At 40.6% G+C, this 16,747-nt stretch overlaps 1 protein-coding gene across 1 annotated transcript; it reads right to left on the bottom strand.

Annotated features, from left to right (window-relative positions):
- Positions 1-89: 89 nt before the first annotated feature.
- Positions 90-8,994, bottom strand: Fam237a (family with sequence similarity 237 member A). The gene is given in 3 exon segments (XM_051154536.1): positions 90-154; positions 3,380-3,535; positions 8,586-8,994. Coding segments are annotated over 3 exon segments (630 nt in total).
- Between the last annotated feature and the right edge of the window lie 7,753 nt (positions 8,995-16,747).

The raw sequence follows: 16,747 nt of genomic DNA, 5'->3' as shown, positions 1-16,747 counted from the left end.
ACTTTATTCAAAATCTGAATGTAAAAGAATTAAGCACATCTCTAAGCGGTTGATGTGGAGGGTAGGACTCTATGTTTTGGTTATTTTCTCTAACCTCCTTCTCTTAGTTCCTCAATGTAGAGTAAGACTTTGGGGGTGAAGAAAGGCAGAGGGACTAAAAGAGACCACACAGAAGCAGGTGAAATCCAGGTGGCTAAGTTTCCATCAGAGGGGCTACTGTTTATATATATATGTTGGTGGTAATACTCAAATGTGTGATCTATACGAGTGCAAACAGCAACCTTCAAGGATCCTTTGTAATACTGAATTAATGACGCAGTTTTTATCTGATGTTCCTGTTAAATGTTAGGTTTAGCAAAGAACACAGTACAACACACACACACACTTATGTGCATGTAGAACAGAGCGAAATCTGTTTAAAATCTATATTGCACCATCGTCAATTTTCTAGTTGGGATGTTGTGTATAGTTATAAAAGATGTTCCTATTAGGGGAAGTTGAACAAAATGAACATCAATATGTCTGTACCATATCTAAATCAACAAGTTGCTCAAACTTTTGTGTCTCTTTCTAAGAACCCCTTGTCTGATGAGTTATTACCAAAGTACTTAAATGAGTCCTTTCCCCTTGGGTTGAATTGTTATCATTGATGTTTATATTGATATCTGGAATAATATCAAATATCTTTTTGCGGTTAGAACACCTAGTTTCTAAGCATCTTATGTGCACTTACATATTTCTCATAACAGACTTAAAGAATGTCTACCATCTTTTATAAGAAGGAATAAGGCAGCCAGGCATGGTGGCACACGCCTTTAATCCCAGCACTTTGGAGGCAGAAGCAGGCAGATCACTGTGAGTTTGAGGCCAGCCTGGTCTACAAAGTGAGTCCAGGACAGGCAAGGCTACACCGAGAGATGCTATCTCAAAAAACAAAAAACAAAATAAAGAAAGAAAAGGAAAAGAAAAAAAAAAATAAAGAATAAGGCACACAGAGGTCAAATGACTTCCAAAGTCATTCAGCCATCTGTTCATTCTACATTTGAACCCTGGGCCCAAGTCTACACTGCAGTCACTAATCTTTCATTTCTCTCAATAAATATTGCTACGGCTCTAATGTTTTGATCTTCAGTCTGTGTTACAGGAAGATCAGTCATTCCTAGGACTGCCTGTAAAATGAAATAAGGTTCAGGTATGTGTAGGACTACATTGTTTCTCTTCAATCTAATCCCAATGTTTAATTTTTTTCTTTTCAATCAACCATAATTTTTACTTAGGTTTTTGTCACTTAATATATTCACTCTCCTTCCTGTATCATTCCTCACAAGCTTGATAAGCAACACACAGCAGCTCTAAGTCAGCAGTTTATATCTGCCCACTGCCTGTTTTTATTTCCTCAGATGTGGGATGAGATGAGAGCCATTCCCAAGCCTTTCTAGATCTTTCTGAACTGTGGCTGACTTGTTCAGCTCAGTCGTTATGGTCCAAACCCTCTACAAGCGACTGATTCAAGCTTGCATCTCTTGCCCTCTGACTGAATTGTTCTGCTTGACCTCAAACTAATTCTGGCAATATGTTTTAGTCTTCTGGCTCCTTCTCATTCTCTGGCTCATTTTGTCTTAGCCTGTGTCTAGTTTGTTTTCTCTGCAACCTATCTCTGTAAAACTGTCCCAGCAAAGAAACTCCTGGTTATAAAACTCCCTCTGTCTCCTGGTGCTGCTCTTAAGTAGCCTCTCTTTCCTTGTCCTGTTCTTGTGAGAGCTGGGTTTATCCTATCTCTGACTTATTCTGCCAAATCTTTCTCTGATTTGTCACCTTGTCTGTCCCTCAATTAGACATCACTTCCAAGCATGGCTGCTTTCTTTTATAAACTAACTTTACCTTCACTGTTTGAGATTGAATATGTGTACTAGGGGTGTGTCTGTATTCCAGCCAGATCACATAGACCTAGAAGGTCTTTTGATGTGAGCTCTTGTCAGAGCAGCCATGTTGTTGGATTAAAATTCCTTTACAGGCTATGAGCTAAGAGTGGGTATTTTTTCAAAGGCTAAAATGGACAAAGAAAAATAATTTTGTGACACCTGAATGTTGTATAGATTTAAATTTCAATGTCCATCCACATTTCATTGGACTGCAACCCTGCTGTTTTGAATAACCATTGCTCTGTGTCCTCCTGTTCTACCTAGATGGATTGCCTTATGGCAATAGGCACAGGGCAGCCCACAGCACAAATAATACTCACATTCTGACCTTTCATGGATAAACAAACAAACAAACCCTGCTAGCTCCGATACAGAGTACAGCAATGGGGGAGAGACAGACAGCAGGGCCATACATATTCCAAGAGCTGTGTCACTTTGATGGTTTGTAAGGAGTCATGGTTTTTTTCAAAGCATTTTAAGGAATTTGATGAAACACGTTAGACTAGAACACAGGATGGATGCAGAGCATTATCATGTGATCATGTGTAGAAAAGTAGTAGGAGAGCTAGCTCCTAACATACTCATCCTCCCTGTCAACCAAAACCCAGGGCTGTCATCTTCCCCGCCTCCCACCACCAGCTCTTTTCAGGGGAAAATATTGACAGATTCCTTTTCTTCTCCTTCTTCTTCTCCTCCTCTTTCTCCTCCTCTTCCTCCTCCTCCTTCTTTTACTACTTCTTCTTTTTTTTTTTACAGATTGTTCTTGTATCATGTTCATTTCCATTTTATTTTGCTTTTCAGTGCAAAGTATAACCCATTATAGAGCTTTAATATTTAATCAAACAGCAAATACATAATTGAAAGATAATTATGGTATCTTATTAGAGTTTGGACACGGTTCATGCTAATATTAAAGATTTAAATAAAGAGAATCCAATCATATCAGTTGGGAGCCAAAGCTTTTATTAATTTTGTTTTCATTAGATGAATGTTTTATTCCCCTGTGTTTTTTTCCCCTTCATTTCATATTCAAAACTATCTCTCAGACAAGGTTGAGATGCACAGGCCATCAGTCATGCTATTCATGCATAGAGTCCTTCCACCCCAGTTTCATAAGCAATGCAGCGGCTAATGACTTGTGATTTGTGTAGCTTATACAAGCTAAATGCATGGCCCTCTAGTTCATCAGCATTGCCAGGCCTCCTGGTCAAATTATAAAATTACTGTAAAGAGACAAGCCCTCATCCCCGAGTCATCTTTGGAAGTTCTTTAGCTCCTGTAGACAGTGGAGTGGTCAGTCAGTAACCACCATGTGAAGAGACCAGCTAGCAACCAAGAAACTGAAAACATATTCTTCGAGAATTTGACATGGTATTCACCTCTGGACATTTACACCACTTAAAATACGTAAATGATTAATAGGAAAATGTTCTTTTTTTTTTTTTTAATTCCAAGACTCAAGTTAGCTCCGAAGGTAGCTTTATTTTTTCTTTACTTCAGCTTCACTTTTCCAGTGAACCTGGAGCCTCGCCTGCGCATGTGCACGCTTATCAAATCTTCAATCGATTCTTTCTTCTTTAAGAAAGGGGTTCTAAGGAGCTGAGAATATGCACCTGAAAGCAGAGAAAAAGAGCTTCATAAGATGGCTAAATTACGTTTAGTTTCATTGTTCTGTTTAAAAGAAAGAATTGACGTCACTGCGCCTCAATCACAATTCTATATATAGTTAGAATGTATATGAAAACTTGTATTTACAATATTTTATGTCCTGTGAATTTCACTTATGCAGCCTAAGTAAAAAATTATTATTTATAATATTTGTCAGTTAAAATAGCATGTGATTTTTAAGGTTTAAAGAGTCATCATATCGAGTTTAATATAGAAACCTAAAGCGAATACCTTAAATCACCAGTAGCATAACCTTCCAGAGATAATGTTGGCCTCATTCCACGCTTGACCTGTGACTGTTGGACTATTGACCCATTGTGTTCATGTGGATTATTTCCCTATTTTTTGGTAAATAATATTGGAATGGAGAATCTTGTAACACAGTATAGGCTGCACTAATGACACCCCTTGACCCGCAAGTCACAGGGGACTGCTTCCTGAGTATGTGGGAAGTAGAAAATCAAGCATTGTGAGAATCAGTTCATATCTCTGAAGCAGTGTTTTCTGTATTCACTGTTTAAAAATAAACTATTCTGATAGGTTTTCCATTGTATGTTACTTTGCCTTTTTCTCTTGCTGCTTTTAATAAATGGGACCTCATGAGGCTGAGAAGCTTCTGTAAGGCAGGAGACACTGTCAACAGAGCAAAGCAACTGCCTACAGACTGAAAAAAGATCTTCACCAACCCTACATCTGACAAAGGTGTAATATCCAAAATATATAAAGAACTCAAGAAATTAAACACCACCAAACCGAATAACCCAATTGAGAAATGGGGCTCAGAACTAAACAGAGAATTCTCAACAGAGGAATATCGAATGACTGAGAAACACTTAAAGAAATGGTCAACCTCCTTAGTCATCAGGGAAATGCAAATCAAAACAACTCTGAGATTCCATCTTACACCCATCAGAATGGCTAAGATCAAAAATTCAAGTGACACCACATGCTGGCGAGGATGTGGAGAAAGAGAAACACTCCTTCATTGCTGATGGGAATGCAACTTGTAAAACCACTTTGGAAATCTATCTGGTGTTATCTCCAAAAACTGGGAATAGGGCTTCCTCAAGACCCAGCTATTCCACTCCTTGGAATATACCCAAAATTGCTCCGCCACACAACAAGGACATGTGCTCAACCATGTTCATAGCAGCCTTATTCATAATAGCCAGAACCTGGAAACAGCCTAAATGTCCCTCAGTTGAAGAATGGATAAAGACACTGTGGTACATTTACACTATGGGATACTATTCAGCTATTAAAAACAAGAAAATCCAGAAATTTGTGGACAAATGGATGGGACTAGAAATGATCATACTGAGTGAGTTAACCCAGAAGCAGAAAGACTCACATGGTATATACTCACTCATAATTGGACGCTAGCCCAAAAGGCACATCCCATGAAAGTCTTCACTTACCAGGAGATTGGGATACTGAGACTCCAGGTAAGAGAAATATAGGAGAAGGACCTAGAATAGAAGGGTTCTAGAAACCTACCAGAAGAACATCACGATAGGTGGATCAAGGCCCAGGGGAATCTGCTCAAACTATTGCACTAACCAAGGACAACACAATAGTAAACATCAAACCCCTACTCTGATCTAGCCAATGCACAGGGCATCCTCCACAGTTATGTGGAGAGCAGGGACTGACTCTGACATGAACTCTGGTGCTCCATATCTGACCACCTCCCCTTGGTGGGAAGGCCGTGTGGCACTCAAAGAAAGAATAAGCAGGCTACTAAGATGAGACTTGATAGCCTATGACCATATAGCGGAGAAGGAGGGCCCCCTCAGTCATAGACCTAGGAGAGGGAAATACGGTAAAAGCAGGAAGAAGGGGAGAATGGGAGGATACAAGTGATTGGCTAACAATTGAGTTGTAATCTGAAGAAATTAATAAAATTAAAATAAAAAATAAGAACTATAAACATTTGTTAGACACCTATCACAAATATCATCAGATTATTAATCTAAATTTTAACTTTACTCATCACACACATGCACAAAAAACCCAAAACTCACAATTGTTCTAAAACATACAAGATGTTAGCCCCATGCCCCCCACCCCTCCACCCCCATTGTTACTGGCAAAGCAAAAGCTACTGAAAGGAGAGGATAATATCTTTTACAAAGATGATACTGTGTCTCAAAATCCTTTTATTTTCAGAGAAGTCTTTAGTGCCTTATGAATGAACTCTGCTATTTGGACATTTACACCACTTAAAATATATAAGTGATTGATAGGAAAATATTCTTTTTTTTTTTATTCCAAGGTTCAAGTTAACGCCAAAGGTAGCTTTATTTCCTACTTACTTCCCCCTTTCTTATTCTCCCCATCTCTCTCTCTCTCTCTCTCTCTCTCTCTCTCTCTCTCTCTCTCTCTCTCTCTCTCTCTCTCTCTCTCTCCATCCTTTTCTAGACCCTTTCAATAGCCCCTAGAAGAATTTAGAGGTTAAACTTGGGTATATGGCTCCTACTTAAGGCTTCCTTAAAATGCGTCAGTATTCAGCTATTAGTCAGTGTCTTTCTAGACCAAAAGTAATCTTTATCATCTTTTCTTATAATTTCATCTTCAGCCCTCAGAAGTTTTTGAGCTCTCATGGCTGGCCTCTTCTGTCCCTACTTACGATTGTTATAAGCAGCCATGGTGCCCCGGTCATTATTCAACTCGGTCACCTGTTCTTGGGGTACAGCTTTTCCAGTGTTTCCAGAGTTAGTAAGGACCTTGTATAGAATCACAGAACATCCAAGCAAAGAACATGAAGAGACTTTGTGATCCATCTAATTCTTTCCATAGCCTCCCTTTTCCAATGAAAAGAGTAAGTGCTAAATATAGAAGTTAACTTTCCCAGGGTTCCATACCTTTTTGATGTCTCTTGTTTTCATATTTGTTGATGAGATATTAACAAATGTGATCTACCATATCCAGCATCTCACTGGTCACATATTTTAGCAGAACATGATTCATAGGATGATTTCATAAATGGCTTTAAAGTAGTTTATTTTAAAGACATAAGAACCCTTTTGTATATTACGTATGCAGTAATTTTAGTTATATCCTTTTGCTCTATGCTATGGTTTCCCTGAGGACTATGGGGACAAGCACTTCTTCAGCATCACCTTCATCCCAACTTTACAACACTCCATCCCCAGGAACAAAAGCAAAATTCACTAGAGGCTCCACCCTGGGTACATCCTGAACTGCCTGAAGCACTAGAGATTAAATGAGGCTTCTTGAGAAGAAACCACAGTGTTCCTGTAACTATTTAACTTCTGAGCATGTGTCTTCTTGACCCAAGACCCCATCTTCCTGTGGTTAGACCAACCAAATGGAAAATCTCATTTCCTGATCTTCAAACAATTGCTTGTGCAAAACATTAAAATAACTTTAATAACGGGAAATGTTAGCTTCTGCTACTGAGCAGATTTGCAAATCAACTTCTCCTGAAGTTTGCTGATTGGCTGAATCCATCTCAAGTCTCTAGTGAATCGTGGAAAGTGACTTTCAGAGCTGAAGTTTTGGAGACATTCTTTTCACATTCGGCTGAACACAATAACACACCCTCCATTTATTCTGGAGACATTTCTCATGATTGTGGAAAGTGACCACAGCAGAGCCTGGGCTGCAGCAAGATGGGAATAAACAAAGCCTTGCACACAGCACCCTAAGGAAGCTTCAGGAGAAGAAAGTGCTCGGCTCTCATTAGCTGACACTCATGTTATTGTTACACTTACTTACATAAATAGTAGCAGAGAATTATCTGGTTTCTTGGCTCAGCAAATCATGAGGGCTCTTTAGTTACCGACGTTAAGAAAAAACTATGCATTTTAGGAACTGTGGAACTGTTATTGACAGATGTTTCTTCAAGTGAACCATTATAGAGACAGGTAACAATGCTCACAATTGAACATCAACTAGAAAAGGGTATGCCTCGATTTCCCACCATTGAAAATATAATTCTAACTATACCTAAACAGACCTTGCTACTACACTTCGAAACTTACTAATGGCAAGGACAGCTAAGAAGGAAGGAAAACTCTATGATTAGGGCACATGTGTCTCTCATAACCTATAGGGGCTCACTCCCTCACATAATTTTACATATGGGACATCTCTTCTAGACCTCTAGAGAAGACTATATCTGAATTGGTATGCAATATTCACTGCAGTGAAAGAAATTCCCTACTTTTTTTGTTTTGTTTTGTTTTGTTTTGCTTTGCTTTGCTTTTGAGGCAGGGTTTCTCTGTGTAGCCCTGGCTATCCTAGAACTCACTTTGTAGATCAGGCTGGCTTTGCAAGAGATTTGCTTACCTCTATCTCCCAAGTGCTGGGATTAAAAGCATGTGTCACCACCATCCAGCTAAGTCCCCAACATTTAAGAAGTTACAACTTGTTAAAAAATTTACTTACTAGAAGTTAGTTACTTATTTGGGATTCATTCAAAAAGCAACAAAAATGTAAATATAGGCTAGTTGATATTTTTGCTCTTGACACCATCAATTAAATATTCTAAAGATACTCCTTCATTTGCATGAAAGTGCTGTTTTATTTTCACTTTAAAGGGGGTAAGAATTCCTATGCTGCAAATGTTTCCCCACCCCCAGCTCTTACTTATGTCTTATTAGTTCTCCATCAGGACACCAAAGTTACATTCAAGTTAACAATAAAAATTGTCTTCATTCTTTGGGAGGACAAGCCCTATACCTTTACATTGCACTTTCACGCTGGACCTCCTTTTATTTTCTCTTTTCCTTTTCTTCTCTCTTTCTTTGTTTCTCTTTTTGTTACTCTTCCTAGTGACTTTTCACATGAAGTTCTAGAATGAACACACTATGTTGACATAAATGGCTGTTCTGTTATTCGATCCCCTTGGCATCCGGCCCTTTAAAGGACTGGGTATGATATTGGCTTCCCCTAGGGACCCTTCCCTCTTCCTCACACATTAGCACAGTCACACTTGATAGACAGATTCAACAGGCCAGGGCCCTGCACCTTGTTTAATGCCAGAGTGCCTCCGCAGCGCTCTTGAGACTTTCTCATCTGCAGCCAGTTCCCTCCTTCCTAAGCCATGGTTCCTGGAGAGGACACAGTCTACATAGATGTCCCAGAAGAGTTGGGCTAGATCCCAAAACAGTGCCCCATGCTTCAAGTTCTCAGACGACTTCAGGTAGATCATAAAATCCCAAAAGGCAGAGACCGTGTTAGAAACACGAGGCTTCTGCATTTCCAAGAGGACCATTGAGGAGGACTCCCAGCACTGAGGATCAGCTTGGTTAAGAGCCAGCAGGTCTGTCTGACTGTGGCAGAAGACAGGCGACACATAGCACATTCCCACAATAAGCAGGGAGCAGGTGAGACTCAGGGGGCAGTGAAGCCTTCGTCTGTTCCCAGGATCGGCCATGGTCCTGCAACTGTACACATGGAAACACATCAGCTCAGGCTTGTTTTCCACTCAGTCAGAGAAATGAGTTGCTCTTGAGAATCTCAGTCCCCGGAGAAGAAACACACCACCGTTACTAATTAAGAGATTTACCATTCTTCCCATATCACAAGTTTCGTGCTCTCTGGATGAGGCATCCCCATTTTGGGTTGTACACAACCAAAATAAGCTAGGCTAAGAAGAATTCCCAAGATGAGTTCCTTGTGAGACGGTAACTGAAACCATTTACCCTGGAGTGTAGCTCAATGTATTTTTAAAAGAATACTATGTGAAAATTAAAATTCTGCCACATGACTTTACTTTATTAAATCTTATGCCTAGCCACATTAACACAAGCTGCACTACAGTTGAGAATTTAATGTTTTGTCCTTGCTTGTATGATTTGCTGTTCATAGCACCTTTTAATTTTTAAAAAGATGTTAGACTTATAAAACATTATAATATAAATAAACACACTGTTGATACTTAACTTGTGCATAAATGTATTTTGAGACTGAAGGGCAAAGTAAAACTGATCGACACTTCGCAAGCATAGATGTTATGCAATCATGATATGCCTTTAATAAAGATAATGCTCCTTGCTTTTTCTCTGCTTGTATTGAATTTCAAGGATTTGAAGGAAAATGGTTTGCCTCTCCTTCAACTTTTCTAGGTCTCAATGTCTATTGTAATAAAATCACCTGGACAGCCATATGTCACCTCTAACTAGTTCTTATGATGCCACTTCAGACAAATGCAATGGGAAATTGCACCCTTCATATTATATAAATTTCTCCACCCCATCCCATTAAAAGTTTTTTTTTTCAGTTATTCTCCAACTACACAAAATGTATATATTGTTTAAGCAATTCAACATAAAGAAAGAACAACTGGAGGGGACACACACACACACACACACACACACACACACACACACACACACATATACACACGGCTCACTTCCACATCAGAATTAGTAGTTATAACACCAAAAGACAAGCTCTCCCTTCTGCTCAGCAGTGGGACGAACAAAGAGATGGCTAAATATTTCAGAACTTGTCTTTGGACATACGTAGTCTTGAAAGGTCTTGTTCGAAATAGCAGACCACTCAAAAATTGTTTAGTCTTGTATCATTTTCAGATTTTCTTTACTTGAAAAGATTGTATTAAACTGAAATATCAAAATCATATCCAATAGCTATCTCTGATCAAGGGTTGCAGCTTTGATACCCACTTTAGAAGACAAAGTGAGGAGTGCTGTCCGGGGTGCTGAAGTTAACATATCTGGGGACTGTCGTGCCTGTGCTAATCTAGCTGAGAGACTCTTCAGAAAGGGTTCGCGGTTCAGAGCTTCAAACAGCTGGGTTCCCTAATGCAGGCGTCCCCCTGTGCACCCTGTTGGGAGCCCGATGCTGGTGAGTTTGGGTTGGGCATCTGTGTGGTCTTTCCCTGAAAGATCCCAGAGTCAGAGTCTGCAGCGGCGGCGCCACTCACCGTTTTTGATGCACGCCTCTGATGTGGGTCTGTAGGGCGCCGCTTCCGCACTCACCTGAGCTGCCCGCGATCCCTAGAGTGCGAGGAAAGGACACACTCAGGCTGATTCCTAAGCAGGTGACTATTCTCAGCTTCCGCGTCCTGGATGCCAGCGAGTCTCTTCTTAAGCAGTGGGAGTGTTCGGCTACGTCAAAGGACCAGCAAACTGCCGCTGCTTCTCGCCCCCAAGTCCCGGTCCCAGTCTCTAGAACTCTCCTTGTCCTCCCCCGCAGAGGTTTGGAGTTTGGAAACCAGGATGCTGGCTGCAGGTCCCCCTACCTGGCCGGGGCCCATGCCCACCCTCCTTTAGCCCTTTTGTGACTAGGCTCCCAGGACTCGCCTACCTGGAAAGTCACATTGCTGCAAAGTTGGGGCTCAACTTGACTCCTGACTGGGAGACAGTGGAGCGCCTCCCTCTACCCCCCACTCCCGACCCCCTATCACCCTGCTTTCCAGCTTCAGCTGAGTTTCAAAGTGTGTGAAGTAAGGAGCCGGTGAGATCTCAGGGTCTGGAGAAGAAAAACGGTGCAAATTCCTGACTCCAGGCAGAATCTGAACTTCTTCCACCCCATTGAGACCCTGAGGTAGCTGGATGGAAGAGGAATTGTGGGAGTGTGTGAACTTGTTGCTCTTGATCGTAACTAGAGACTCTTTATTTTTAGCCTGGGCTGCTGAGGATGTCCTTATTTTTCCCCTCTGGCCCCTTCTCCAACCCTTCCCCCGCGCCAGCAGCTTGGTTGGATTTCCTTCTACTCTGCCTTCCATCTAGTCAAGACCTTAGTCCCGGGGTGCAGCCATCATTTCTCAAGGGCTTTGCTGGGTGTTTGTACCCACTTTGAAACATTTCCAGCTAAGGGCTCTCAGGTGAAGGACCTTCCTTCCCAAGTCTTTCCTTAAAGTCCCCTAGCATCCTAAAAATCTCTTGCACTCTCCATTAACCGAAGGCTTTTGTGCTAGTTTGACAGTATCCATGGTTACGTAGAGGCCTTAAGGTGAGGTTTATTGAAGGCTCAGAAGACCAGCCTCCTCCGGAGGTAATGCTATGAAGAGCTCTGAAGAAGTTCAGAGGGGCTTTGGTTTTTCCTTCTTTCTCTCAACTGGACCGAGTGTGCTCTGATTTCCATATTTAAACTGGACAAATAACGCCTGCTTCCATTTGCCCCCAGTGTTGTGGAGATGAGATCGTGGTCCTGCTTCCTGGGTTTCAAAGAACCCACATTCTTTTAGACATCCTTACCAGAAAAGTGGACATTTTAGCACAGCCTATGAACACAGACCCAGAGAGATCAGATGGGACCTAGCAAAGGGGCCTAGCAAATAGACTCCTGCAATTTTTATTGTACTAGGAGCAAGATGTTTTGATGGACTGGATACTACAGAAAGCAAGTAAAAGAGAGAGAGGTAAAAGTTAACATCTAGTCGGAGACTAAATAATTGGAGGTTTGAAATTATCATTGGCTTAGAGGAAACATGATTTGAAGAACAGATTTTGGAAAGTAGGGGGTTGGGTCTCGAACGTGTTAAGGGTGAGATGAATGACATCCAATGGAGGTGTAGCAATGACAGAAACACATGTGAGATGGCTAAGACACCTGGGTTTTGGACTCAACAAATAGAGGCAATTGCCTAAATCATCAAAAATTATGGAAAGTAGATGAACAGTAGGAAAAAAGCATGGGTAAGGCCAATGGTTATGTACCTAAGGAACAAAACAGAAGGATTAGAGCAGGGTGTGGAACACTTGGGGGGGCTGATGAGAAAGCTTTCTACAGGTAGGAAAGAGGCCAACAGAATCACGCATATTCAGTAAAGGATGCTAATGAAACGAAGGGAGAGAAGTTTCTACTGGATCTCAGAAAATAGAAAGTACTAAGAATGGTCTCATCTCAGTGTCTGTGGAGTTTGGTGAGTAAAGACAGCCATGGAGAGTTAGGAAGTGATAGCAACACTGGAGCCTTCCCCTTCAGAACCCTGAAACAAAGAGAGAGAAGAAGAGGGGCAGAGACCAGGAGACGGAGGCTGGTCGTCCTCACAGATGAGGTAGAGAAAAGGTAGAGCATCAGGAAAGGGTGACTACATTTGTCCGAAGTGAGATGCGTATGGGTAAGAAAAAAGAAGCCAATACCTAAAAGAAGACAGTTTGCATTCTGAAACAGGAAAGAAGAAGAAAGGGTTCCCCTGGGCATGGAGGACAGGGGAAATACAGCTGAAGGTGATGATAACAGGAAATCTCAATTTTCTTACGGAAGGTCAAAAGTAAAGGAGGTGAGTGTTAAGTGGGGGACTCTAGAGAGGATAGGAGCATTTGGAGTATCCATTGCTGGCAAGAACAGAAAGAAGAAATGATAGAAAAGACAGAGATTTAAAGCCAAAAGTAAAGACTCAGAAAATGCATGAGACCATGAATTTGTGGTGCACGAGGTTGTATGCCTGAATAGTTTTATAAGGCAGAAGAACATAATTATGGTAATTGTTCTTTGGATCTCAATTGCTTGGGATTGATCTGTGTGTCTTTCCCTTGTCATTTAGTTCATTGATTCTCAGAAAAACCTCTTTGCGCCCTGAACATTCCTGAGATCATAATTCATCTGTCAAATGACAGCACTCTGGCAATTAGATTTGCAGCATTTTCTCTTGCTTTTTAAAATAACAAGATGTCTATAAATTGATGGTATCTTTGAACTGGTGCAATACCTTAATAAATGTGATTAACCCCTACAAAACCATCCTCTTGTTTACAAAATGAACAAAAATCATACACAGGAAACAGTTGGGAAGGTGTTACACATGGCAAAAATGTGACAAATATTAGGGTTTGCCTTGTTCTCCTGCAGCGTTCAACTGACTGGAACAAAAATTAGAAGAATGGTTGTTATGCTATGGAATCAGTCTTAAACCCTGGGGTAAGATGTTGATGAGTAACTAAGATATAAGGGACTCAGGAGTGTTAGCGGGTTAGAAAAAAGAGGCAAGGTAAAGAGAAAAAAAATTCATAGAAATGAAATCTGGGAGATCTCACTGAAGTGAGGCAAGAAGGTATCAAAGGAGCAGAGAGGATGTTTGCGACCAAAGAGTCAGCGGTCAGGGATAGAGAGATTAAGAGATTGTAGAGTGGAGTGGCCATTTTGACTTTTCTAAAATGAAGGTCTAAGGAGGAGTGAATGCCAGGGCTGGGACTGTTGCATTCCACTTGCATGTAAGTGTGAAGATAACTAGTTGAATGGCCGTCCTAGCTTCACAGACACTGGGGGTGTAAGACATCACTCTCCCAACCACATGCCTAAGATCAGGATGCACCTGCCAACTGATGGCACTCTGGTGATTAGCTTTGCAGCATTTCCTTTTTCTTTTTAAAATAACAACAGTTCTGCAACTGATAGCATCTTTGATCTGATGGAATGCCTTAAGAAATGTTATATGAATGTAAAGACTGCTACTGTTGAAATCTACTTGACTATGTATGAAGATGAAGAATTCATTGGCCATCCCTGCTTCACAAGCACTGGAGCTATGAGGCATTGCTCTCCCACACAGAGCCCCAAGCAGCTCTTGCCAGTGGAAGTAAAGACCCTCAAAAGTGGTGACTACTTAGATACTTGTTTTCTTTTCGATGTCATTCCTTGACACTGGAACTTTTGAGTTCCAGTAAAACTTTTATACATTTGCTTTAAAATAGAACCCTATTTAAATATTTATGATAAATATTACTAACTTGTACTTTTAAAAAATCAAGCAACTACTGTTTTAATATTTTTATTTAAACAAAAATCCTATCCATAAAGTACTCTATTATGATAAGTATTTTATATTTTCTAACATATCAGGAAGATTTAGGAAGATTCTTGGGAAGGGAAAGTATATGAATTTTTTTTATTCCAAACTTGATTGTCATCATCAGAATCACAAGACGAAGATGATGTCTCAATTTATGTAGTTAGATTGGGGAAAACTGCCTCCAACCCATGTGAGTAAAAGCTTTGTCTTCCATTGAACACATAGGCTTTCATCTTCATGATTTCTTGTCCTGGTGGCTTTGTTTTTACATACTCAAATCTCTCCAGCAATGCTCACGTGTGGTTGGCACTTGCCGCTTACAAAACATCGTTTTCTACCTGTGTCTCTATGTAATCCTAAGGAAAATATCATTTGTTCTTTCTTCTTTCCTGTTTTATCATGTTACATTTTCTTTAGGGCTATTTAACTGGTAAATGTTAGGATGTGGCTTTGAATCCACAAATAAACTTTATTCACTGTGCTTTGTCTATCCTAAGAGGCGCACACATATATAGACACATGCTCTGTCACTCTCTCATCTTGTTTTCTTTACCATTATTTCCTTGTTTGTTCTGCAATATCAGCTGGGAGCACGAAGTGTTTCAATATGCAGAGAGGCATACATCTGAGTTCACTTCACTACAGCACCACTCTGTGTTGTTAGGAAATATTGGAGAGCGGCTAGAGAGATGGTCCTTCAGCTAAAAGCACTGGTTGCACTTCCACAGGGTTTAGGCTTGATTTTAAGCACCTACATGGAGACTCACAGTCTGTAATTCCAGTCCCGAGGGCTCTGATGCCCTCTCCTGGCTCTCATGGGTGTCACACACGCATGTGATGTACATACAGGCACACTACTCATACATGTAAATAACTTTTTCTTAATTTTTAAGAAAGAAATATTAAAGAAATGAAGGGTCTCTTAAAACCGTTTGCACTTAGGTGAATGGTTTGTCCGGAGTTTGTCATCCAGGGTTGTTTGAGTTTTATGAAGTTACAGCACACAAAGAATGACTAACTGAGAAGTAAATTGCAATTAGCTGAATGTGCCCCATGGGTAGATTTTCTGATTTTTGCCACTTGAAGCAATTTTCAGAGACATTAAAAGGGACTCCCGATTAATTTTAATGAAATTCAAGAGCAGTTATGTGGACAGTTTGCATCTTCAGCAGTGCATTAAATTTGCAAATGCTGGGGCAGCCTCTAGGAATAGGATGCTTCTTTAACACTTGGGATCAGATAGTGAAAATAATTATTTCCCTCTCATTATTTTGTGCTTCTCCATCATTTGAAAATGGCAATAAACAGGAACAACTTCCTGGAATGTTCATTGGGTTGAGTGGATGAGTCACTCCTTAAGTGTCACCCAATTCACAAGGACAAGTTGTAGTGCAGTAGTCAGATGATACTGGACATCAATTCCAAAAGGAGTGAAAGAGAAAAGTAACCTAGAAGTACAGGAATAGCTCATTCATAGCTTCCTGATTGGCCAGGTAAGAATGACACAATGGTTAATGAGGCCTGTGGTGCCACAACTATAGTAATAGTTGTTGTGGTGGCTTTTTTTTTCTGTGTACTTCTAAGAGAACTTAAATTGTTGTCCATTCTTTCTAGAAGCTCACAAAGCCTACCATGACTCTGGCAGATTCGTCCAGCCTTGATTTTATCTATTACAGTGAGTTCAGCAATTCAAGAGTGACCATTACAGATACTGACTTTTGAATTTGTCTTGTTTGTTTGTTTGGTTGGTTGGTTTGGTTTTTTTTTTGGCCTCCTCATTTTCAAAGGAGACCACAACTTAAGGGATTTCTTTGCTTAGACGGGGTTTCACTGTGGAGCTCTGGATGGCCCCGAACTCCACGTGTAGATGCTGCTGGCCTTGGACTCACAGAAATCCACCTGTCTCTGTCTCCTGAGTGTTGAGATTAAATGTGTGCATCTCAAAATCCATTCTTTAAGTGGCTTTTAGGATTTAGGTTTATGTGACTAGGCAACATGACAAGAGGCTAAGGTTTCATCAACAGTAAGATTCTTCTTCCCCAAGAGTGGTGAGGGTAATCCTTTTGTGCACTGTGTAAAAATTGTCTTCATATTTCATGTCATCAGAGAGCTGAGTGCTAACCAAACTTTGTATTGTTATTTTTATGAAGCATCAATCATCTCACTGTTTTGTAAACATTCTTCTCCATCACCTTCTGATTAGTTTAATAAGGAGCTCAACAGCCTGTAGCAAAGCAGGAGAGCATAGGCAGGGCATCTGACAGAGATAGGAGCTCTGGGAAAACCAGATGTGGAGGAAGATCCAAGCGCAGGGACTGATTGTTTAAGAGAGAGGTAATAAGCCATGTGGCAGAATGTAGATTAGCATAAATGGGTTGATTTAAGACATATGAACTAGCTGGGAACAAGCCTAAGCTAAGGCCAAGTT

This window comes from Acomys russatus, chromosome 12 (assembly GCF_903995435.1).
Source record: "Acomys russatus chromosome 12, mAcoRus1.1, whole genome shotgun sequence".
Taxonomy (NCBI): Eukaryota; Metazoa; Chordata; class Mammalia; order Rodentia; family Muridae; genus Acomys; species Acomys russatus.
The sequence above is the reverse complement of the archived record's forward strand: the minus strand, read 5'-3'. Positions and strand labels throughout refer to the sequence as shown.